This window comes from Neopelma chrysocephalum, unplaced genomic scaffold (genome assembly GCF_003984885.1).
Source record: "Neopelma chrysocephalum unplaced genomic scaffold, ASM398488v2 Primary Assembly neopelma1_68, whole genome shotgun sequence".
Taxonomy (NCBI): domain Eukaryota; kingdom Metazoa; phylum Chordata; class Aves; order Passeriformes; family Pipridae; genus Neopelma; species Neopelma chrysocephalum.
This window is the reverse complement of record NW_020897727.1, coordinates 4544062-4568588: the sequence shown is the minus strand read 5'-3', so window position 1 is coordinate 4568588 and position 24527 is coordinate 4544062. Positions and strand designations below refer to the sequence as shown.

The 24527-nt window shown below is 41.3% G+C and overlaps 2 protein-coding genes across 3 annotated transcripts; one reads left to right on the top strand and one right to left on the bottom strand.

Annotated features, from left to right (window-relative positions):
* The first annotated feature begins 3743 nt into the window (after positions 1–3743).
* On the top strand, positions 3744–10658 carry LOC113968400 (borealin-2-like). Of its 2 annotated transcripts, none has more exons than XM_027684930.1 (10): positions 3744–3970; positions 4259–4387; positions 5338–5384; positions 5715–5775; positions 6397–6464; positions 7252–7319; positions 8024–8062; positions 9278–9410; positions 9631–9717; positions 10501–10658. In XM_027684930.1, exons 1-10 carry the CDS (start codon positions 3802–3804, stop codon positions 10546–10548), a joined length of 849 nt encoding a protein of 282 aa, XP_027540731.1. In that variant the 5' UTR covers positions 3744–3801; the 3' UTR covers positions 10549–10658. The 2 variants fall into 2 exon arrangements, with proteins under 2 accessions (XP_027540731.1, XP_027540732.1); XM_027684931.1 differs by having other exon boundaries at positions 3745–3970; positions 5344–5384.
* Positions 10659–11118: 460 nt separating this feature from the next.
* Positions 11119–22978, bottom strand: DNAJA2 (DnaJ heat shock protein family (Hsp40) member A2). Its single transcript, XM_027684927.1, has 9 exons — positions 22778–22978; positions 20107–20166; positions 18897–19117; positions 17466–17546; positions 17005–17138; positions 15179–15375; positions 13606–13750; positions 13310–13437; positions 11119–12806 (listed from the first exon to the last, which is right to left on the bottom strand). Exons 1-9 carry the CDS (start codon positions 22853–22855, stop codon positions 12618–12620), a joined length of 1233 nt encoding a protein of 410 aa, XP_027540728.1. The 5' UTR covers positions 22856–22978; the 3' UTR covers positions 11119–12617.
* Positions 22979–24527: the final 1549 nt, after the last annotated feature.

The window sequence follows — 24527 nt, the reverse complement described above, 5'->3', positions numbered from 1 at the left end:
AGTAAAGTAGTGTTTCAAAGCAGATGAGAGCACAGTCAGTCCTTTCAGGTGGGCTGAAACATAACACACTTCCAGAACCGCTCTGTCTATGGAGAACATTTGTTTGGAAACACATGAGGGAGACCCACGGTGTGGCCAAAATCCAGCTTGAACTGGCAAAGACTAACACATGTTACCAGGGGAAATGCTGGGGGGGATTTCTAATGAAGGAAAAGGTCTTTAAAGGAAAATGTCTTGCACCAAGCATAAAGAGAATGATAGTACAGCTGACACTTAAATCTTCCACAGTCATGCCACTGGCTGAATGACCCTGAGTGCTTATTAAAGCCTGGCTCAACAAGGTTGCTATCTAGGAGTACAGCTGTATGACTCCACTAATCTATGCCAGTTTCCCTGCAAAACAAAGGACAGCTTCTGTTTCTCTAGAGCTGGAAGCTGGACACCTCCTGCTAGCTCTGATAAAGGCTGAAGGAACAGAGCTTCCAGTATTCAGATGTGAAAGCATTAGCATTTGTCAGGCTTTGCCTCAGCATTTACAGAGTTTATTCACTAAGATATCACATTTAATCCAGTCATTAATTTTAAGTTATTATTTAGAAGTAAACTCATTTTCATGTCTATTAGCACTTTGTTAGGCTGCCTTTATAGCTGTTTCAGCATCCTCTGCTGGTCCAAGTTACTAAAGCCAAGGCCTACAGAATCACCATAGGGATGAACCTGTGCCAATTTATTATGTGTGGAAGACGAGATATTCCCAATAACTGTCCTTGCAAGAGCAGCTACCAGTATGATACAGTGTTAATAGTGGGTGTGCTTCTCACAGTTCCTTACTGAAGTCTGTGAGAAGAATTTAGTCCCTGTCAGTCACCTGCTGGTGGTCCCAGGTGCTACACAGAGTGACTGTGGAGGCCTGGAGAAAAATCATCCACTTATCCTTGGAGAAATGCACCTGTGGGAGGACAGCAGACTGAGAATATTTATACTGCTGCTGTCCATTGATAAATACAACCTTTTATCTGTTGGCGTCCTTAATGTGCATTAATGAAACAAATCCAGAAAGCAAAACCGTAGCAGGAGATCAGAATATTGATGTAAAAATAAGACAAGCAGCACTTTCCCATTCTAGGAATGTGTCCAAATGAGATCTGGCTTTGGACTTGTAAAGCAGTGTAGATTGAAAATAAGACCTAATGGTGGGAGTTAGGGTATTTTTTTATATATTTTTGTAACTACAGCTTTTTCATGGGGTAGTATTTGTAATCTAATAAGTCAGTAGATTTTATATTTACCTTGCATTTGCACCTCATACTTCTGGAAAAAAATGTATATGTTTACAGGTTTCTAATTTACAGATATTTATACATAATTTAAGATAATTTACAGGTGTGAAAGGCTTTTTGTTTTGTTGAGACAGCAATTCTTACACTTTTAAATCAAAATGTAATGACATAAACTGAGTTTTTTCTAAACATTCTATTAAGGTACCTTTTATGTCTGTGACATTATAAGGGATAACAATTTTTTCTTGATGCATCTCATGTGGAAGGGTGGTGATTTCTACTGTCCATCCACAATATTTATATGTATTATGATAAGGTTAATGTGCATTTTTGTGGAACAATCCTGTAAAGCTAAGAAAAGAGGCTTTATTTTCCATGTCTTTGAAATCTTTAATTAATGAGAGACAATCCTTACTTTCAAATGCATGCTTCTAGGTTTGATCTTCCTACAGGTGCTCCAGTACTTCAGATGTATGAGACTTCCAAATAATAAAGCACATTTAAAAAAGGTAATAGTTCCCTGTTTCCTATGTCACTGAAGCAATACCAGCTGGATTGCACTATGACACATTAACCCCATGTTCAAACCAGTATTTACTAGTATTTAGTATCCATGTACCAGATCATTAATCTCTGCATCACTTCAATTTATGGACTTGAAATTTGTCCAACTGGTTACCACAAAAATATTTCCTACCATTGCAGAACTGCAAATAGAGATGGTCTTGGGCAAATTCATGCTCATAGTAATCATATAATGTAAGGAATTAGGCAGGAGTTAGGCAAGCCAGACTTCTTTCTTTATAGAGAGGATCAGCTAGTCAGTTGAGGCTGATCAACTGTGTCATGAAAGCTTTGGTGTTTGTTTGATATTGTTGGTTGTTCCCTTTTAAAAAAAAATTCTTACATGGTTTATATGAGATTAAATTTACAGAGCAACACAATCTTGTCTTTTTGCAGTGACACCTCTACAGTTACTTTAGTGGTGCTTGATAATTCCAAAGAATATGAAGTTTAGGGAAAGGAAAATTAGTCCTGCTTCCCTAAACATATATGCCCATGCCAGCACTACTAAAAATGCCCCCAAAGCAGGCTATTCTTTTCTTTTTATCTGGTATTTGAGTGTTTTCTGGAACAGAAACATTTACCTCCCTTTTTTCTTTTTTGGGCAGGAGGGAGGTATGTTGTTTGTTTTACAAATAAGAACATGATATAAAATGCTTATGAGTTATCAGTCAGATTTTTTACAGCTTTTTTTTCAGTGACATAGGCTGTCCCATCTGGCTCAGGAGATAAGGATACTGTGCCAGATGCGTATGATACAGAAAAAACTACTACAGAGAGCTTGCAGCATCAACTATATACACTGTGTGAAAACCACTAGTGTTTTAAAATATTGTCTAAATTCCTTTTTATACAGTTCCTTGGTCAAATTTGTACAAAACCCAAGATGCTCATATCTCTGGCATGATTTTTTATTTGGATGCATGTAAGATAATAGGTTTTTTCAAGGGATTCTACTTTTAAGGATATGGATTTGAATATTCAATAGTAGGTGTAGTCATGGCTTTCTAATGTTCCACTTTATTACATGTTCATTAAATCCTGTGTTCACGTGATTAGCATTTACACAACCTGTAACCATTTGCGTGAGGCAGAACAGGTTATTCACTTTCCTAGCTTTGAAGCTTTGCATATTCTGCATGCTGAACAGCAGTGAAGTATCTAAACCCAAACCTCGGCTCTAAAATAGGGCAGAAAGGTTTCCCTGTCGAGCAGAAAGGTTTCCCAGTACCTGGTCCAAGCCCTGGCAGCACATCCACTGCCTGCCCCAGGCCCTGGATACCCTCTGGCCTTGGTCACTTCTCATCAGGGATGGAAGCACTCCCTCCTCGTGTGCTCAGATTTGCAGTGGTTGCTTTAAACAAGTAACAAAACAGCACAGTTAATTTGTTCCACCAGGACCAAGCTGTGTGTGTGTGAGCCTGCCCAGCTCCTGTCAGGGCACGAGGGTCATAGGATGTTAAGGGGTTGGAAGGGACCTTAAAGGCTCTAGTCCCAACCCCCTGCCATGTACAGGGACATCTTCCACTAGACCAGGTTGCTCAAGGCCTTATCCAACTTGGCCTTGAGCAGTGTCAGGGGTGGGGCATCCACAAGCTCCCTGGCCAACCTGTGCCAGTGTCTAACCACCTTTACAGTGAAAAATTTCTTTGTAATATCTAACCTAAATTTCTCCTCTTTCAATTTGTACCCATTATTCCTCGTCCTATCACTACAGCACAGTATAGGATAGGATAGGCTTTGTGCCTCTCTGGCCATCCCTGGGGCACCACCGAGACGGGGCACCCGCAGATCCCCCTCATACCCTCGTCCCTCGCTCCGGGCCGTCCCATCCCCTCCCTGAGGGTGTGTCCGCCCCATCCCCTCCCCGAGGTGTGTCCGCCCGGCCCGCGGGCGGGGGCGGAGGGAGGGAGGATCCCCCGCTCTCCCCGCGGTCCCGGGCTCGGTTCCCGGCGGGATGGTCGCCATGCCCCTGAGGAAGCCCCCGGGCAAGCGGCACAGCTCGGACTCTGGCGTGGAGCCGGACCGCGGGGCGCTGCCCCAGGAGCGGGACCAGCGCCCCGGGCTGTCCCAGGAGAAGAAGGATCAGCGCATCGCGCTCTTCCTCAGCGACTTCGACCAGCAGGGTATGGCCGGGGGCGGAGGAGCTGCCCGGGGCGAAGCAGTGGTGGCCGCCCGCCGGCGCTTCCCTGCCCGGGATGGGTGGAGGGAACAGCGGCTCCCGGCGGGAAGAGCCCCCGGGCCGGCACCGCGGTCCTCCTTCCCCGGAGTGGCTGGTAGCCTGCGCTTCGACTCCCAATCGGATTTCTCCCGATAAAACGTTGTTTTAACTTTCTTGTTTAATGCGATCTTCCAGAGCTTATACTTGGAAATATGTAACGTGCATGGCAATAAAAGCCTGTTTTGTTTTGAAGCCAAGGAGCACGTCCAGGAGATGAAGAAGGAGCTCGATGCGCTGTTGCAAACAGCTGAGAAGGCGTTTGCAGTGGAGCTGCTGACGATGCCGGCTGCCATCAGGAAAATGAAAAGGAAAGACTTGCTCAGTAAGTGTGCGTGGCCCTGTCCTTTCGAGGGGTGCGGACAGGATTAGGGCAGGATGTGTCTGTGACTGGTATGAGAAAACCTGTAAACTTGGGGACTTTTATGAACAAGTTTGCTTTGTCTGGTGAGTATTTTAAGCTAATCAGCAGACCTGTTCCCCTGCAGATGCTCACTGAGCACTCTTGTTCAAATAGGCTGATATGTGTAAAACAGGGGGTAGAATTAGTGTGTGTATAGAGTCTGGAGGGTTTTATGTGTGCTCTTAAGTAGTCTCATTTTAAGTCTGAAGAGACAAGGAATAATTACAAACCTAGTGTTTTCTGTGCATGAAAACGTAAGTGCTACTGTCCATCTGACTCTGTTAATCCCAGCAACAGAGATTTTTTTTGTGTTTCTCAGTTTGAAGTCTTTTACTACTGAGCAAGCAAGCTTAATTTTAACTCTCCTTTATGCAGCAGTTTAAGATGTGGTATACACTCAGCCTCAGATATATATTCTGGTGAGAACTGACGTTTTTGGAATCTACCTTGCACCTGGAAATTGCAGGGGCCACACAAAGATCAAACTTAAGGCTCTTGATGAACTTGAGTTTACCATAAGCCTGAGTATGTATTTCAGTTCTTTTCTTGAGAAATTTCTACCTAAAAGCATTAGCTTTCTGCAGTACAATGTGTGTGTGTGGTTCTTCTTGGAATTTAAGTTATATACTATGTGACTACACTCAGTATCCTTTCAGAGAATTAACATACTGAAATTTTCATGGTTTTATAGGATGACTGTTGTTCTACAAGACTTGAATCTTGTTCCAATGCAACATGTATGCTAACTAAGGTTAACTATTTAAGCCACTGTAATCCTGAATTACTTGTTCTGCTTCATAGGCCGTAAGATAAAAACTTGAAGATAAAAATTTTGCAAGTAATAGTATCTAAACAAGTTACACTTTCTTGAGTTACAGATTTGCAAGGAAGGGAGGAAGTGGCTCTTGCTGCTGCAGTGGTAAGTGTGTTTTCAAATTTTATCACATTTTACAGAATAGAATTCTTCTCTCCCCGCTGTAAATGTTTCAGACAAAATATTTTGTTTGGCTGTGTGTTTAAATAGAAGATGATGTGAAAAGACTAGACAGCCAGTCACAGTGCAGTTATGAACATTACCTAAATTTTAAGGTCATCTGTTGGCAGAAATCCAGATGTTTCTGAAAAAATAAACTGGTGTTTAGCCAATCCCACTTCTGTCACTTGCTTTCATGTGCTTCTGTAACATAATATTCATCTACTGGGCAAAATCTGTTGACCTTTCCTTGTTGTATAAACACTTTTTTTTTAGACTGACTGCTCTCTAGAAGACATACCAAATCCAAAACTGGTGAGGACCAACAGCAAAAAAGGCAAGTCAATCCATTAATACATAGCTTGTGGTTCTTAAATTTTATTTTTTTTAATTGGTTTGAACTGAGCATTTGTAAAGGGAATGTTAAGCCTGAAGAATACAAGAGGGGAAAGTGTATAACAGTTCCCCCCAGCATTCAGTGTGGAGGATCACGAGTTATGCCACTGTTGGGGTACTTTAAAGGATAAGAGATCCTGCCCTTCGGATTTATCACTGAAAATGGTGAGAAGAGACAGATTTAAGTGACTTGTTAGTGCTTTACAGTATAGCAGAAGAGCTACGAAAGTCACCCCTCTTTTCTTGCTTCCCCTTTGACCTTCTGCCCACCGAGCTTTTCTTCACATCCCAATATATGCAATAAGGAGGACACTGATACCTAAATCTGTTTTGTCTGGGAGTTAAGGGATTATCTGGTATCTTTTAGCTGCCCTGTGTGTCCCAGTGTCTGTGAGGAACAGAGACAGTTTGTTTTGAAGTGTGTCCCAGGTGAATGACCACTGTGGAGCAGCAGGGATATGTAACTGTCAGTGGGGAAACAGGCTTTTAACACAAGTCTGAAGTGGTGTTTTGTGCTCTTCATGAGATTTTTATTTTCCTTGTCTTGCTAATACATTTCTAGTTAAGGTAACTACAATTGTCGAATATGAAGATGCCAAGCACAGTTCTGCAAAGAAAGTAACAAAAAAAGTAAGTCTATTTTTTCTTTATATTCAAAAAACATAAGGGGTTAGTCAGTTTTGACCTGCCATGAACCTTGCCAGATCCATGACCAGGCAGGCCAGTGAACTGCTGTTTTTTTGAAAAATCAGTTGTTTTAAATTTAACATATTTGAAGTTAAGCAAAGCTAAACAGTTTAGTAAATCATTTTCATAATGAAATATAGTATCTGCACTTCTAGTGACTAATTCACACACACTTGCAAATACTGGCATAGTCATTCTCTCTTGAGTTGTCAATAAGTCTTGAAGCTTTGAGAAACTATTTTTGTTGAAACTTATTTTTTAAAAAAACCTACCTGTTTTAATTAATTCTTTTCTATATTTGAATGACTTGTGCATTCTCTCCATCTTGATCTCTAAACCAAATCAAGTATTAATTTTACCACCTCAGTCAGTCTGTGCAAAGTAGCTCCTCAGCCAGACACTGAAATATGTAGCAAGATAACAACAAAGACAAAAAAGATTCTGTGCAGAGTTACAGGCATTAGTTATAAGGTTTAAAAGTTGGAAGGTGTATATATGAGACAGGGGGTTGGTTGTACAGAACTTCAGTATGAATACATTTTGACAGTATGAAACTCCTTTTAGAATGCATATTTGCCATTTTATATATATGTAGAACTGTATAAAAGGCAGCACCGTGGGGCTTAACTGCTCTTTTTCAACAGGGAATTCTTACAGTATTGTTTCCTGCAAATACCTATCATTTTGCTTTCAAATGCCACTTCTTTTAACTGCAGTCTTACATTTTCAGATTTCCAAAACCAAGTCGTTGGTTTCATTGGGCTCTGGTTTAAATAGCAAACTGAACCCTCTTTCTAGGTAAGACTGACCTTTGATAGCTTATTTAACTCACCTGAACTTCTGAATGCTGAATAAAATTATTTTCAACTAAAGTAGCTGATATTTGAGCCCAACAGGAATACATCTGATAAGGATGTCTTCCCTGAGTGAGTGAGATGCACTGTGGTTTTGTGAACCCTGGACAAAAAAGCATCTCTAGCTGATGAAGACATGGAGTTGTATCTCTCACTGAATGGTGCAGAACTCTGAACTTAGGGAATCAGTATAGATTTGCAAACAATACTTAATGGAAGAGAACATGTAAGGAAAGCATCTTTGCTCTGTTAGGACTAATAAATTGTTCTGTAATAAACACTCAGTTTGGTTATTACAGCCCTCTCTTATCTACTGACATCAATTAATTCTTCCTGTATGTTGTTAGGTCCCACGAAACCATGTTTACCTCAGGAGGGCTTTTTCACATGTGTATACACTAGATGTTTGTCCTGGAGCACTCCCTAATCCATTCTCTAATCCACTGTCTGTCTATCTTCATCCCAGCTAAAACTCCACATTAGAAGTAGATGAGGAGGAATAAATAAAAATAATAATAAAACAAGAACAAACAAACAAAAAAACCCAAACAAAATACAAAACTGATGACTACTTTTTTTTTGAATGTGTTAACATCCTTCTGCAAGTCACACTTGCAGAAGAGTAAAGTCTCTTACTTCTCATTGCAGTGCCACAAATCTCAGAGCCACTCCAAAGGTACCCAACAGGTAAGGGGTTTTTGACTTGTTCTTAATAAATAATTTTGTTAAATACCACAGAATTTCACAGAATATTCTGAGTTGGAAGGGACCCACAGGGATCATGGAGTCCAATTCTTAAGTGAATGGCCCACACAGGGATTAAACCCATAGCCTTGGCATTATTAGCATCATGCTCTAATCAGCTGAGCCAAGACACTATATATCTACATTATTATCAATCTAGATATTAATCATCATCAATCCACATGTAACAGATCTTCATGGTCTGCCCTTAAATTTGACAGTGGGGATGTGAACCAGCTACACCTCCTGCTTTGAGTGTGGCTGTTAACTTGCACTCTCATGGAGGCACACGATTTGATGTCCTAACTAAAGTTAGTTTAAAAAAAATGCATTGAGTATAAATTTTATTCTCACTATTTAAGGGTTTACAGCTCAAACTTGTTCTCAGAGCCCAGCTTTGATTAAACTGTCACCAATATTGCTGTGTTTAAAAGAAAGTAACCCAACCCCCACAAAGCCTCCACCCAAATACATTGACAATCAGTTCTTTGCATATTGAACAGTTAAGATTTTCAGTTAATATCATTCTCCGTACACTACAGAGATTGGTTTTGGCTCAAGTCATCAGCTGAAATGAGAGGATGAATAACTGAAATGGGTCCTAAAACCAGCAACTGGCTCAGTTTCACCTTGGCCTGATAAAAATGTCAAAGGCTTGTTTCCATGTAGAACATACCCATTTTTTAGGCAGAGTAAGAACAATTGTGTAATGAAAGCTTAGGAATTCTGTATGGCACAAGGTATGCCCTGTACCTCTGAGAGCAAGCAGCTTTGGTATTACTGATCTCTCCCTCTGTAGTAGACAGATACAGTCTTATCTTGAGCCCTGAGGCATGAAGTTTCCTCTTTCCCAAGCTGTAAACATTCAGTGCTGGTATTGGAGAGTGGATATTCTTGTTACTGAGTGGTCCAAATGTCAGCTTGCTCCCTGGCCTGTAACAGGCTCAGAAGGTTACTGCAGAGTCAGGGGCATAAAACGTTACCCAGTGAATGCTGCTGATGGTTGGATTTCCTGGAGTCTTGTGGCAGAACTGGACAAATTTAAAGCTGACTGCCTTTCCCTTAGGTGTATTTCCTACTACTTGGATTTGACTGAAAATTTCCAACACAGCATAGGAAGTTAGTTAACCTCAGAGTAACATCTTTATTGTTTTCTAGTGCTGGATTACAACAGACTGTCTCAAGAACTTTACCTACCCGTGGAAGAGTTCAAGGCATGTTAAAAAGAAGTAAATCAGTACCCCAGAATAAACCAGTTCCATTTGTAAACATTCCTCTGGCTGATGGACAGGTATATATTTTTTTAAACATTTCCAACTTACAGCAGTTATCAACGTGAATACTCATAGTGACAGCTCTTGCTATTCCTGAATGAGATGCTGCTAAACAAAATGAAAAATGGTTGCCAAAATTTTGCAGTGTAGCAGGGAAGCACATGATTTTCAGAGAAGCTGGGCATGAGAGTAAAAACTTTCAGAGTAACTTTTAAAACTGTTTCTCTTCACATTTAGACACTCTGTACAGCTGGTGGAGACCTCCGTAATATTGATGTGCAACTACTAAATCAGGATACAGTACAGCACATTCATAACTTGGTGGTAAGCTTAAACTAGTAGGCTTAGACTAGTAGACACCTAGTCCTGAGTTTTCATGTGAGATACTCTCATGAATGCAAATTCTAAGTGCTTTAACTCTTTGGAGGTTAAGCCTAAATGGGTTGGCATAAACTGGGAGGGAGGAAGAGGGAGAGAACTGCTGCACATGGACCACGTGTGAGAGCAAATGCCCTTAAAAAAGCATGTGCAGTTTGGTAACGGCCTGGGGGACCACAGAGCATAAACTCTTCCTTCTACACTGCTCTGGTGTCTCTCCTACCATGTGAGCAAAGTGCCATTCTCTTATCTCATATTCAGAGGCTGACAAAGCTACAGCCAAGTTTTGATCCTTGTTATAATCTAGCATTCTGTGTCCCTTGCTTAGTAAGTTAATTCTCTGCTGCAATTGAATAGGAACTGCCTTACCTCTGATTCAGGGAGGTAAATGGTTTTGAAGCAAAAGGAAGTGGAGCAGAAACTTTGTAGCACACAGTGCCCCACTCTTCTGAAGATGAGGGTACCTGGGTATTGTTTGAAGTAATGGAAATCCATCCAGACATAAGAAATATTAACCAGTTCACAGTTGTGCAGGTATTGAGACTTCAGTGCAGATGTCTGAGTTAAGGGTCTGGAAGATGTTCTGTTATTTTATAACATGGCTCTGCCTCTGTAGGCAGACAGTGGGGGAGGGAGTGAGGATTCACTACTTGTTTTAGCAAGAGCAACTTTTTCTTCTTCCAAGATCTGTTGGGTGGCTTGAACTAAAATGATTTTTCCCCCCCTTAGAGTGAGCTGACTGTACTGTGTGGAAAGGCAACAGCTAAACCAAGTTAATGGAACTGTCTTGTGCCCACAGGATATTGGTGACAGCTCTTGCATGCTGCCTCTGAAGTGTTTAGATAATGTTTGTTATGTCTTAATAAAGCTGTATAGCGCCCAGTAAATGTTTTTGTAAGCTTTTATATCATGTGATGTGTCTTATTAAGTTCCTGTTATCTCTGTGAAGGATACCGAGCAGAAGAAAATGCTACTTTTTCAATTTCTCTATAAAAGACTTAGTTAACACACCTCTGTGGGTCCCTCACCATTTTGATGCTGCTGGCAAGAGCCTAAATTAATGCCATCTCAGGACTCGAAGAGAACTAGCTGAGAATACATTGATCAACTCCTCCTCCACCTTCCACTTCAGCACCCTATCTGAAATCCCTTCCTCTCTTCCCCCTCAAAAAAGCCATCTGAAAGGAGATTAAAAGTTTAGAATATTACTCTATTTTTCAAAGTGTATCTTAAAGCTACTACTTAAAACCAGAAGACAGGTGTTGTAATTGTTTAAGCATTACAGGTTAAAGTGATTGACTTCTTGGAGAAATTAGTCGGGAGAAAGGATCAGCATGTAACCATGGCTTCACAAAAAGCAACACAAAGTTTTAATAAATGAAAATAAAAGATCCACCAGAGAATGCCACAGCATAAGTCAATACTGAAATACAGATCAAACAGTATTTATTTTTGCTTCATTTTTAGAGTCTATAACAAGGATGTTCAGCAACACTCAAATGCCAATGCCTACCCAAGCACATGGAAACCCCTGGAGTTTGTCCCTCCAACCTCATTGGTAAAATGTCAACAACTATCAGAGCAATAACTAAACAAGTCACACTTCAGATTTGTAAAGAAAAGTAGAGCTTCAACTTTCTCACTTAAACAGGGAGAGAAACCTTGCTATAGAGAGACAGCTTACCAACCCAACATTGTTCATGCACAACATTCCTTAATTAAGGTCACATTTTTGCCTTATTGGGGCATTTTTACCAATTCAAAATAACAGAACTGAAGCTGGAGAACTTAATATCTTCATAATTAAAACAAAGTGCAAACTACTAAAAAAGTAACAAAACCATCTACATTTATGATGTTTCCAGGTCAAACATTTTTTTTTTTAAACTGGAAACATTTCTCTAGGAAGTGAGGCTGAATCAGGCTTTGAGTAGGATTCAAAGGCTAAAAGAAAAACACCATTATTTCAGAATATAATCATCCCCATTTAAATGTTTTCTTATCTTCAAACTGAATTCGGATATCCTTGTGTTTTCTTCACACAAAGGGGACGTGGCTGCAACCTTCCCTGTGCCCATTTAGTCAAGTTTCATTTCAGGAAAAGACTTTTATGTGGCACACAATTGTTACCTAACCTTAGCTTAGTCTTAAAGCAGCTTCAGCCTCCCTGTGTTTACAAAATGTCTATCATCTACATAGTCTCCTCATACACAGACTAGTTAAAGCCACTGGAAAAGTAAGAGTTACAAGGCAAAAGAAATATATTATACACCAACTGCTTTTATTTAATTTCAGAAACCGTTCACAAGATGGTAGAAAAAACTTACAACCACTTCTAGTTCATTCTTTCATTGTTCCCAGTCAGCTCTAAACCCATTATGTGCAAAGCCCATTTATTACCATGCATCTAGATGATAGATACAGGCTATGAAATTCTTGATTCTACTTGTAGCAGCTTATGCAGGTGCAGCCAAATACCAAGCCTCAGGACAAATTGTACACAAACTTTACAATGTAGAATTTGAATTTAAAATATGAAACTTAAAATCTACACAAAACTGATAAAAATCAAGCACAGATACGAGGACAAACTTAAAACCCATGTGAAAAGGAGTCTTGTCTTCCTTTCAAGTGCTTTATTCTGCTACACAGTCAAAATGAAGATGTAAGCTTGTGGTTAGTTTAAATTACACTCTGTAGATACTATAGACCAATTTAAAAGTTACACATACAGCAATAGATGTCCATTGGTTCATCTGGATTACTTATACAATCCAGCTGGATTGTTGAAAACAAGTCAGGCAAAATTTGAAAGAAAATCCTTGTGCAACTTTTTAGACAAATGTTTACTGATGGGCACACTGTACCCCAGGTCCATGATGGCTGCTTTCTTCGTCAGAACTATCATTATAAGCTTCACGTCTCTGGCCACCACCTGAACCACGAGTGGTATCAAATTCCTGAAGATCTACCTCTTCTGCATCACCAATTACATTTGGAAATTCTGGTCTAGCTGGCAGAAGATCTTCAAGTTCCTGCCCCAAGAAAAGAAATGCATTCAGTATTGCACCTACAACTGCTGTGTAAAAAGTGACCAGTTTCCCACAACTTCAAGACACCTCACAGAGCAGATCTGGTTTAGAAGTCTAAGTTGATGAAAGCCCTGAAGCACAGACTCATTTAAAAGTATTTGTGTCAATTGGAAGACACCACAGAAAGAAAACCAACTCAACATATCATCAACTGAAAGTGCAATCAGTAAATACAGTCGCACTCTGACAACTTATCACACAGCAACAGAAAGATTCTTCCTCCTGCCTTCGCCTGCGTGACATCTGCACAGCTCTTAAATAAAGGTTAATAAATTCTTATTCCAATGAGTATTTCTAAGTAACATGTTGCCCATAAAAAAGGTTAAAAGAACAATTGTACTTGCATCTAAATTTAAGCACTGAAAGCAAGCACGTGAGGTACAACACATGCCCTTGGCACACACTGTCAAATAAGACACCACAGTTAGGCATGAAAAACTACTTACCGAAAGCTTTTCTGGGCTAATCCAGTTATTTTCAGGAAACTGAACGTCAAATTTAATGTAAAGATCCCCTTTCTCAAAAGGATTGCGATACTGTGGCATTCCTTCACCTCTGACTACACGGACACAACCTGGAATTCAAAGAGAAGTAAGCTGGAGAGTGCTACTGCAGAACCATTGTCTCCACATAATTCTCTTAGTCTTCCTTGCTAAGGTTCAGTTAACAGGACAAGAATGGGATTAAGTGTTAAAGAATCACAAAAGCATAACCAAAAAAATCCTCATCAGGCCAAGCTTACCTGGTTCAATTACTTTTCCAGGAGGATATTTAACCACAATTTGACGTCCATCAAGGTGCTTAAATGTGAACTGAAACCCACACAGTGCTTCAACAAGTCCAATCTTGTGTGTCATATGCAAATCATTCACATCTCGCTGGAACACCTGAAAAATAAAAATGGATGTCTTTTCTAGTCCTATAATCATAACTCCACCAGGCTCGTTATTTAATAAGTTCATTATTATTTATCCTTAAAATTCAATGTTAGAGCAACAGCCTTTGTGTAAGTTAACTTGATTCTGTTAATTCAGACAGCTTAACGTGCTTGGAAAGTTTGTTTCTGACACAAGTGTCATCTAAGATAAGGCAAACCACACTACATACTACTATGAGCTAAGGTTCAAATTAAACAAAGCCTGTATAGCAGCACTGCTCTTTTGCCCCCAACATCTTCCACATAGCAACATATCAACAAAAGTTACCGCAGCACTTCCCCTGCACTTGAGTATATAAACCACATCTTTGTTTCTCAACTTTTATGTTGTCATCATGCATATCTACTTTAGCAAACTGGATCTACAGCAGGACTTCAATCAGTTAGTCCACAGCTGTCAGAAGTGACCTTTAAGCTATATTGCTCAAGATTCTTAATCAGAGTAAAACTAAGATTTATCCATTGGCAGAACCATGACTGCCACCTCAAGGAAAATTTTAAGAACATTAAAAGTCCATCTAGTTTTACTCTCTAGGACAAAGTACGGACCAGGAGATTAGCAGTCCTTGACACAGCTTTGAAAATCTTACAAAGTACCTAATTATCAGCTAACCAACATTATATCCTTAATATATGACTGGAGTTGAAATTTGTACCTAATGCTATTCTTTCTGTCACAACAGACACCCCCCTCCAAGTATAACACACCAACTATTTCTTATTTCATCACAGTAATACCTGGCATTTTCAAACAAAAGCATTCAAAAAAAAGCACAGTCACCTCAACTCTGCCCCAAGAGAGTTTTAACAGAAAAAGATAAATTGCCATATTTAATTCCAAAGTGCAACCTATACACTCCAGAATACAGTGAGCACGAGTCTAGTATAAAATAATAATGCTTCTGCTTTGTTAAGTGAATCAGCAACATCACCATTTTGTGGTATTTCCAGAACCACAGTAACAGACACAGAAAGCACCATCTGGGGATTTTATCAGGAGTTCCCTGCCATGTCACAAGACATTCAAAAAAGCAACACTTAGCATTTTGTTAGTGTCACAAGCAAAGCAGATTAAAGTTAACATCCTGAACAGCTCTTCACTGCATCTACTGCATCAAAGTCACTCAGAGCTTACCTGAGAAAGCTACCTTTTATTAGCAGTTGGAAGCACCAGAATCTGCCTGTCCTCTGGCTGAGGACTTGCACAGTTTTCTCTGGCTCACCATGAAAGCCACAGTACATGCTATAAATTTATTAAAAGCTACTCACCATCTCTCCCAGAGCTCCAACCATATGAATTACTTTAAATGAATGGCCATCTATACAACTTAAATATTAACAACTAGGATAAAAGGCATTTAAAAGATAAAAGCATTACCTCATTCTCCTTTTCTTGGAGCAAAAGGACAATATCGCCTGGTTCCACACCTGGAGCCTGATCTGCTTCTCCACTGAATGTAATTCTTTGTCCATGTTTCATGCCTTTGTCTACATGGACTTCAAGTATTTTTACCTCCTTGATCACCTTCTTTCCTTCACATTTTTTACAGCGGTCTTTTTCATTAATTACTTCACCTAAATAAAGACAATTTTTGAGTTCAGAGATTTCCACATAATTGCATCCAATTCTAAAGAAAACCTATTTGAGAGCAGGCTCAAGAATTCATGCAACACAGCAAGCAATTTAGATGTTCCTTTATGAATTCCTCCCAAGAGGAAATCCAGGCTCCATTTACCCTAGCTGGGAGAGGTGGAGGGAAGGAAAAAGAAAAAAAGGCGGGGTGTCAGTAAATAACAACAAAGATACACATAACCTTCCAAGCTGTCTTATCAAGGATTTTGAAAAATGAGAGGGCTTTAGAGAATGGCAAAACAAGACTTTGTGTTCTTTAAGTCCTTACAATGTAACTTACTACCCTTAAAATAAATGAAAAGCCTATTTTGCTGTTTCTTGTTATGTTAGGGATAATATAAGCTAAAGCCACACTGATGCATCTCTTCTCCCTTAAAAGTCAGAACAGAAATTTCAAAATATTTCAATGAATTTAGGAAACTTAGTTCCACTTCTGTTAAGAACAGCAAAAAAGGATGACTAGGTTTTGTTCCCTGCCTACCCCATTTCCCAGTATATCCCCACAACACAGTACTGTGTAAATGCATCCAGCAGGAGTCTTGCATACCAAACATGGGAAGGGAGCTGGTCAAATCAGCTTCATGTAAGAGCAATACACAGGTTTTCCCACAGAAACAATCTAACATTTTGTGACACGAGGGATTTCACCTCTATACTCTGAAACTCTGGGTAGTTTTTCCCCATTATCTGTGACCTCTAGAAAGGTAATTACTGTTTCCAGCAAACTGAAGGATGACAATCCAAAATGGCTTCAAGGCTCTGTTCTACCTCACCTTTGTCAAGTGAGCTGTTGTCTCTGTACACAGTAACCACAGTATTATGGCACACACAGTACTAAGTGCCACAAGCAGATGCACTTGGTTTAAAACATTAAACTCTTCAGCTTAAATCACCTTTCAGTGAAACAAAGCACAACATTATGATGCAGTTGAAACTACTAAATATGTAGGTTAGGTATGTGAAATGATAAAGACAACATAATTTATTAAATGTTTTGACTAGTCACAAAATACAACTCTTTGTAACTTCTGAGTGTTGTGATGAGTAAAATCATCCACAGGGTGATGTAACTACTCTGCAAAATGAAGAAGACCTAAAAAGAAATCACACTAAGTGGAGATCACGTGCTGAGCTTGTTCCCCCTAAACAGAACCAATTCAGCCAAAGATATCTTCTTAATTTGAAGAAGTTAAAAATTCAATTTTAGGTTTCCATTTTTAACCTAAAACTGTCCTTGGATATTAGGAGAAGCAAAAAGACAAATAGCTCCTAAACCAGCAATATCTTGTTTTTTGCTTTAACACAAGAATAAGAGCAGTAAGTAATACCCACATCTAAGTGTTTTCAAAAACAATCAATCCCTGTTGTTCAAGCTTCTAGGCTGCTTTTCAGCATTAACACTGTAAATCTTGCTGCTGTTCTGGGTAAAATGATTCCTCCATGTTGACACCAAATTGAGACACAGCTGAGTAGATGGGGGCAGAACTGTCCTGGATAAGTTCCTCCTGAGACTTAAGCAGAAGGTTGAATCCAACCACACACATTTAGCAGCAGAGCACAGCTTGGCCTACCTTCTCCATTGCAGTCAGAGCACACAGATTGCATCTGCTGAACCATCCCTGGGGCGAGCTGTCGGATCATGATACGGACACCTCTGCCCCGGCACGCGTTGCACTTCTGAACAGATCCAGCCTTCCCTCCCTGCCTGCAATGGAAACCACCAGTTGCATGGAAAGTTAGTTTTTCAGAAACATACAACCAAAAAAATCCCCTCCATCAGAAGGTTAACATGCCTACATGCCTAACGGCACTGCCAGTTAGAATTAAGTTCTCTCCTCTCCCACCTTTCCCCCAGACAAAGCCCTTGAATAGTTCCAGTTCCATCAACAGTATCATTCAAGTTCAACAATTTGCTAGTCTGAAAGCAGGCTCCAGTAAGTCAAATACTGATAAAGATCTGACACAGGAGATCCTTCATTACACTATGTGCCAACAAAGCAACCAGAGAATTCAAAACTACAAACAAACTTACCCATTACATGCACTACAAAGGACATTCTTGCTAAGTTGTAGTTTAGTTGTCTTTCCATTATACAGATCTTCTAAAGAGACTCTACAAGAAAAAGCATTTCTCCTGGGTTATCAATTAACAACTTACTTTCCCCATGTAATTAAAATACTTGCCTAGGACAACTGAAAGAAAAATAGAACTTCATAAAAAGACTAAATCTGCTATTAAAATATGATTTTAAAGCATCGTTTTGGCTTTCATGAGGAGTTACTAAAATAATATTCCATGCATGTCAATATACACTTGTAAACCTGAACACAGTTTCAGAGAAAAGCTGTAATTTAAGAAGAAACCAGATAGGACTGTTTGTGTTTCACAACAGGAAACAAGCTGATCTAGTATTTTAGGTGTTATTATATAGTCATAATTAATTATTATTTGTAGTTCTACCAGGCAGGTGAGACAGTCCAGACAATATTTATGGCACGAATATGTAAGAACACATTTAGAATACCTACTACTGTATTGGCTTTCCACACGAGAGTTTAGTGAGGTGGGGTTAGCACATCCTCAAGGCCACTTAATCCTTTAGACTTGTTCATATTTTAATTTTTTTAGAAGCTCTTGAATACACTATCAAACTCCAATAACCTTTATTTATTGCTAGAAGATTATGTACGTATATTTAGTGTTTCTCCTACAAGGGTTTGTTGGTGGATAGAAATTGCAACTCAAAGTATAGTGAAAAGGTTGCTTGGCATAAGTGTTTACAAATAACAACAAAACCAAAGTTAATTAATAATATACCAAGCAGTACTAGCTGCTAAACTAAGCATGTAAAATTAAACAGATTTTACAAAGCATGGTTTGCTGACCACAGGAAAGACGTAGCTTAACTTGAGAACTTAGGAAGGACCTGCTCAACAGGCAAAAAGCCAGTCATGACTGCAGGAAGAGATCTACAAAACACAATTAGATGTGACATTCAAGAATGGCTTTGAAAAAAAGCCAAACCAAAACCAAATCCGCCACACACACTTTTCTATTAATTACAGGGTTCAACTGTAGTTCCAGCTGGTAGTGGACTATAAATGCAAGCCAACTTAAGTCTTTACAGAGCATCTCCACTTTCCTAAGAATCCAGCTAATGAGTAATACTTGGTTGTTAAAGGTTTTTTCAGATCAGAACTATCAAACATAGTTAAGGAGCAAAACAAAGGAAAATAAAGCTATCGAAGTACATACATTCTAATAACCTGGCAAATCATGGTTATATAGATTAACCAACCATTGGTAAATCCACTGGCCACCCTACACATAACATGCAGGTCTGAAAACCACTGCAGACAGCAGGGGATCTTAACTGAGAAGCATATCAAGAACAGAAACCAGCAGAGTCAAGTACTGATCAGGAAAGCTTCAAAGTACAAACTGCAGTACCAAGATACTCACTTGAGTGGATGCATCATATCTTCTCCTCTTCTTCTACCATTACGACTTCTACTCTGACCACCCATGAAATTGAACAATCCACCACCAAAGATATGGGAGAAAATATCGTCCATTCCACTGCTTCCACTCCCTTCTCGGAGACCCTGCTCTCCATATCTATCATATAACTCACGTTTCTCCGGATTTGACAATACTTCATAGGCAAAGCTTATTTCTTTGAACTAGAAGAGGAACAGAGTCAAAACAGTGCATGATAATTTAGAACTTCAAGGCAGTATTTTACTTGTTTCTTGCCCAGCATGAACATCCACCAATTATGGAACAGTTTTCCACTCTCTTTCTAATATAACTTATTCTAAGCAAGACTTAAAAATGAAACTTGGGCTTAGTTTTTATTTAGCTGTGCTACTCCTTACCATAAAATAAGATATTTTAGTTCAAAACTTGGTTGGCTTTGTTCTTTACTGTGCTTAGCATAAGACAAGGTTTCTTACAAATAAAAAAAAAAATCCAACTGAAGAAAACCCCCAAGTACACAAGACTGCAGAAGCCAACGGGGAAAATACCCAACAGAGCTACATACTAATGGCAAAGATTTCAAGATATGTTAGGCACTTTAAATACACTAACAATTACATAACTTACTAAAATGTATATTAATGTGTTTGTCCGTATAACAAATTAGTATCTTTTCACATCATCTCTGCTCACCCTTAAGCAGCCATTAGGACTTCAATTTTGTTAAAGATAATCAGCTGAGTCAACCTAATTGACAATTTTTAAATTGCTTTTAGCATAACAAACCTAATTCAACCTTCCCATACATGTAATTTGTTTTATGCTGCAGCAGTTTCAAGAACCTCTACAATATACACTTTTCCATGTTGGAAAAACTTGGAAAACTGACTACCTTTTTCAAATACCTACATAGATGCCAATGCCAGCTGACACCATCTCACCAGATGAAGAGAGGCAGCTTTCTCCTCAGCATTACCTTCTCAACCAATCTGACTCAGCCAACTGCTGCATTTTGTCATGAGGCACACTGGCAAATTTTGAGACTGGGGAAAAAAGTTGACCCAATGCGGTTCCCTCTCACAGTTATTATTTTTGAGCAAATTGAATAGCAAGCCCCAAAACCTGTACTTTGTTCCTTAGATGCTACTGTAGTAGCAAACTTAGGGCATTTAAAAAGAAAAAGTTGTCTTACTTTGTCACCTGCATTTGGATTCTTATCAGGATGGTATTCCTTAGCCAGCTTTCTGTATGCCTAGTTGAAAAAGGCAGAAATTAGTTTAAATTTCAATTAATCAGTTTTCTAAGAAACTCAAGTAATGTCCCCAAAAAAGAAGGAAAATCCTAAAAAATCAAAATGAAAAAATTATAGTTTCAAAATCACTCATACATTGAAATGATATATAAAAATATTCTGACATTGCTACATGCATAAATTAACTACATTTGGATTTTAAACACAGCTATAGCACACAATAGCTGGAACTAGTTTTTCTGCTTCTCTTCATCAGCTTACAGGAAGAATCCTATTGGACTTTCATTAAAATTACTTACTCTAGAGAACCCACTCAAAATGTATAACACAACAGCAAATTTCAGCCCATTTGTCTTTCCCCTCAATCACAGCAGTAACTAACAACAAAATGGCTGCCTCAGCTTCTCATTCAACCCTACCAACCACTCCTCACAACCATCATTTTATTCTTCCTTACCTACCAATAATGGAAGATTTCATCTCACTTTGAACTAAGTACATGAGTTACATGTGCAGAAATGTACATATTTATTTAACTTCACTGTTCTAAAACAGCAGGAGAAACAAGCACAGCCAAATATCCAGTAGAAATTTTTCAGAATGTTTTTTTTGACCAGTGCTTTGACTCCCAGGATCATCACTTACTCTTCAGCAGCACTTCATCTGTTCCACTTACACTCTGGAGGACCAAATCAAATTAACACAATAAGCAGAGACTATTCCTACAATTTGAGTTTCTGACAGCAAAGACCACAACCCTTCCCCCACTCCAGCTCACGCCCCTCAGAAGCAATCAAGAAACAGATATTAACAAGTTACGTTGTATACAGTCTTTTATTCTCTAAATTATACATATTTTAAAAAGCTACAGTGATGCAATTGCAAAAAACTGAAACATCACTTCTTAGAGTGGACTTTCCAAAGGCTTTATTTCTGTACAACTGAGCACCTAAACTAACTCCTTAGAACTACAGTGTTAAGAGAGCTTTACACACAAAGCCTTACAGAGATCACACCTTTACAACTTTTGAACAAGTAAATTTCCTTTTTCTATATCTGCACAATTACTTCGCTTTACTGATTTTATCTGGAAACACTCTGTACTTCTGCATGGACTCAATCAAGAAATGAAGCTTTATAATGAATTAATGAAATAAAACGAGAACGTTGATTTACAAGCTAAATATTCTGAACCACAGTAAATAAAAAAACCAAAAATCACACGTCTTCAGGACAAATTACCCATCAGTAACAAAGCATAATTGTCCACGAATCTATGCATTCCATAAAAATGGATTTCCCCCACATATTTTAAGGAGTCTAGCCAAGGAAAAAAACAAAATACCACTGAACTGATAACCTAAGTAACATTATCTAATCAGGAAGAAAGGAGTTCACACGATGATCTTCAAAAAGATGTCTCTTTGCTGATAACAGCATTCCAGGCCAGAGCAATTTTTACAACTACCCATGGCCCTAAAGGAAGCCACCACAATTCATTTAATCAGAAACAGATCCAGAATCAAGGTCTACACTAGCAACATATTATAACTTAAAGATTAATGTAACCATTGTTAAAACCTATTCTCTCAGCCTCTTTTGACTGAGATATCAACTATTTTTCTTCTCTTTTCTATACTGTTGTAAACATGCTAAAATACCAGATTTTAAACCATCCATGAAACCTCTCAATGACAGCAACACATAGATGAACTCCTTGCTGTAGCAGCTGGAAACTTTACATTCCCTGATTAGTTTAACCTGTAGTAATTAATACTGAGCAGTGCAGGCTACTCTAGTGGAAAATTTGTCCCGAGTTTTTCATTCTTACAGGACACAGATATATTTAAGATAGTCCTGTAAGAAAATACAATATTCTCCTGGACAGTGCTATACACGAAGCACAACCTTCCATCTCCAGCACTATATTTCAACACTGCAATCGCCGATCCCTGCACAAATGAGGCTGCCGCGAGCATGCCGGGTAAGGCGCAGTTGTTGGTGCCAGCACCACCCACCCGCGGAAGCCACTGCGAGTGAACTGTCTGGTTCATTCTCCTCCCTCACGTGTGAACGGTCATTACGGCCTTCCACAAAAAAAGTGCTTCATACGCTACAGGGTACGATCGCTGTGGTGATGACCCGGCTGCGAGCTCTCACCTCCGCTCTTTGTTTACCTCGCCCCGCCGGCCCCGGAGGGATCCCATGTGAGAGCGGGACTGAGGCCCCCCCGGGCCCGCACGTGGGGCGGACAATGGCCCCGGGGAGGATCCACCCGCGGGGATTCCCCCCCCCCTCCCAAAAAGCCCTTCCCACCCGCGCACCGCGCGGTGCCGGGACGAGCCGCGTCCCGCCCGCGTCCCGCCCGCGCCCGGAGCCCGCCGGGGCAGGGCCGGGCCGGGCCGAGTGCGGCCGGGCCCCACCGCCCCCTCCTCCTCCTGCCGGCCCTCACCCTGTCCGCTGCCTCCCGAGCACCGCGCTGCGCCCTCCCTGCGGCCCCGGTCCCGCCGCCCCCTCGGCCCCGCTCCCCTCACGGCCCGTCCGCGGGCCCTGCCCGACCGGGCCCGGCCTCCCCCCCACACACCGCCCGGCCTCCGCCCCTGCGCCGCACCTTCTTGAGCTCGTTGTCGGAGGCGCCGGGCGGCACCCCCAGGATGTCGTAGAGCTTGGTGTCGGCCACGTTGGCCATGTCGTGCGGGCGGCGGGGCCGAGCGGGGCCGGGCGGGCCGAAGGCGGGCGGGCAGGGCCGGGACCGGCGGCAGGACACGGGCACGGGCCGCCCGCGACGTCACCGCGCACGCGCTGCGTCACCGCGCCCGCGACGGGCGGGCAGCGCGGCCCCGCCCCCGCCGCGGGGCCGCCTGACCCAGTTGCGGCGCGGCGCAGCAGGGGGCGCTGTGCGCGGGCGGGCTCTGCCACCGGAACAGGGTCCGCAGCTGCCCCTCCCCTCGTGTCACGGTCACGGAGTCAGTGAGGTTGGAAAAGACCTCCGCGGTCATCGAGTCCGACCTGTGACCGATCCCCACCTTGCCACCCAGCCCGGAGCGCCTGAGTGCTTAACCACCTCCAGGGACAGTGACTCCACCGCCTCCCTGGGCAGCGCATTGCAATGTCTAATCACCCTTTCTGTGAAGAATTTCCTCCTAATGTCCAACCCAAACCTTCCTTGGCGCAGCTTGAAGCCACGTCCTCTCGTCCTGTTCCTTGTTGCTAGGAGAAGAGCCGGACAACCCTCTGACAACAACCTCCTTCAGGGAGTTGTAGAGAATGATGAAGTCACCCCTGAGGCTCCTTTTCTCTGGACTAAACACCCCCAGCCTGCTCAGCCTCACAGGACGTGCTCCAGACCCTTCCCCAGCTCCGTTCCCTTCTCTGGGCATCCTCCAGCCCCTCAATGTCCTTCCTGAATTGAGGGGCCCAGAACTGGGCACAGCACTCAAGCTGTGGTCTCACTGGTGCCCAGGACAGCGGGACAATCACTGCCCTGCTGCTGCTGGCCACACTATTGCTGGTACAGGCCAGGATGGCCACCTGGGCACATGCTGGTTAAAGTTCAGCTGCTGTTGACCAGCACTCCCAGGTCCATCTCCACTGGGCAGCTCTCCAGCCACTCTGCCCTCAGCCTGTAGCACCACTTGGGGTTGTTGCGCCAAAGTTTAGGCGCCAGCACTTGGTCTTGTTGAACCTTCTTCAGGGACATGTTGCTAAGTAGTTATAAATAGCATTGGTACCCGTCTGCTCAGTTTCTGTGCTTTGCTGCGCTACTGGGATCTGAAGCACCAGTTGCTATGCGGGGCCCAGAGTGACTCACAGTGTACCAGCCCCAAGGCCCCAGCTGGGAACCACTTCTAGCAGACAAATAAAAACCTGAGTTGTGTTTAATTAGAGGTTTGTCTTTTAATGCCTGGCGAGGCACTATTGAGCCTTTCCTGAGGTGTAGTCTCTTTGTCATTAGCCCCTTGTTAGGTGGGGGCTGCTGGAAGGCTCCAAAATTTGTGGCACGTGTATGGCTGATGATGACAGAATGGGGTCTCTATAAGGGCAGGAAACAGAAAACCAGCTTCCTGACTTCTCTCTGGATAAACCCAGGTTGTGCTTCAGAGAGGGTGCTCCTTGGGGAAGAGGTGAGTAAGGCTGAGCCCTGAGGAGAGTCTGCTGGAACAGATTACTGGTCTGGCATATGAGAAAGAGCAGAAAAGGCCCTTTGAAATGATTAATAGGCTTGTGGTGTAGAAAATTGAGTAGGTTGCTTGCCAAAGGGGAACAGATCTGAGTGCTTGAAGGCTTCTTCCCTCGTTGTCTGTCAGGGTACTCTTCATTTTCAGTTCCTCCACATAGCTTGTAGTTGCAGTGGCTGGATT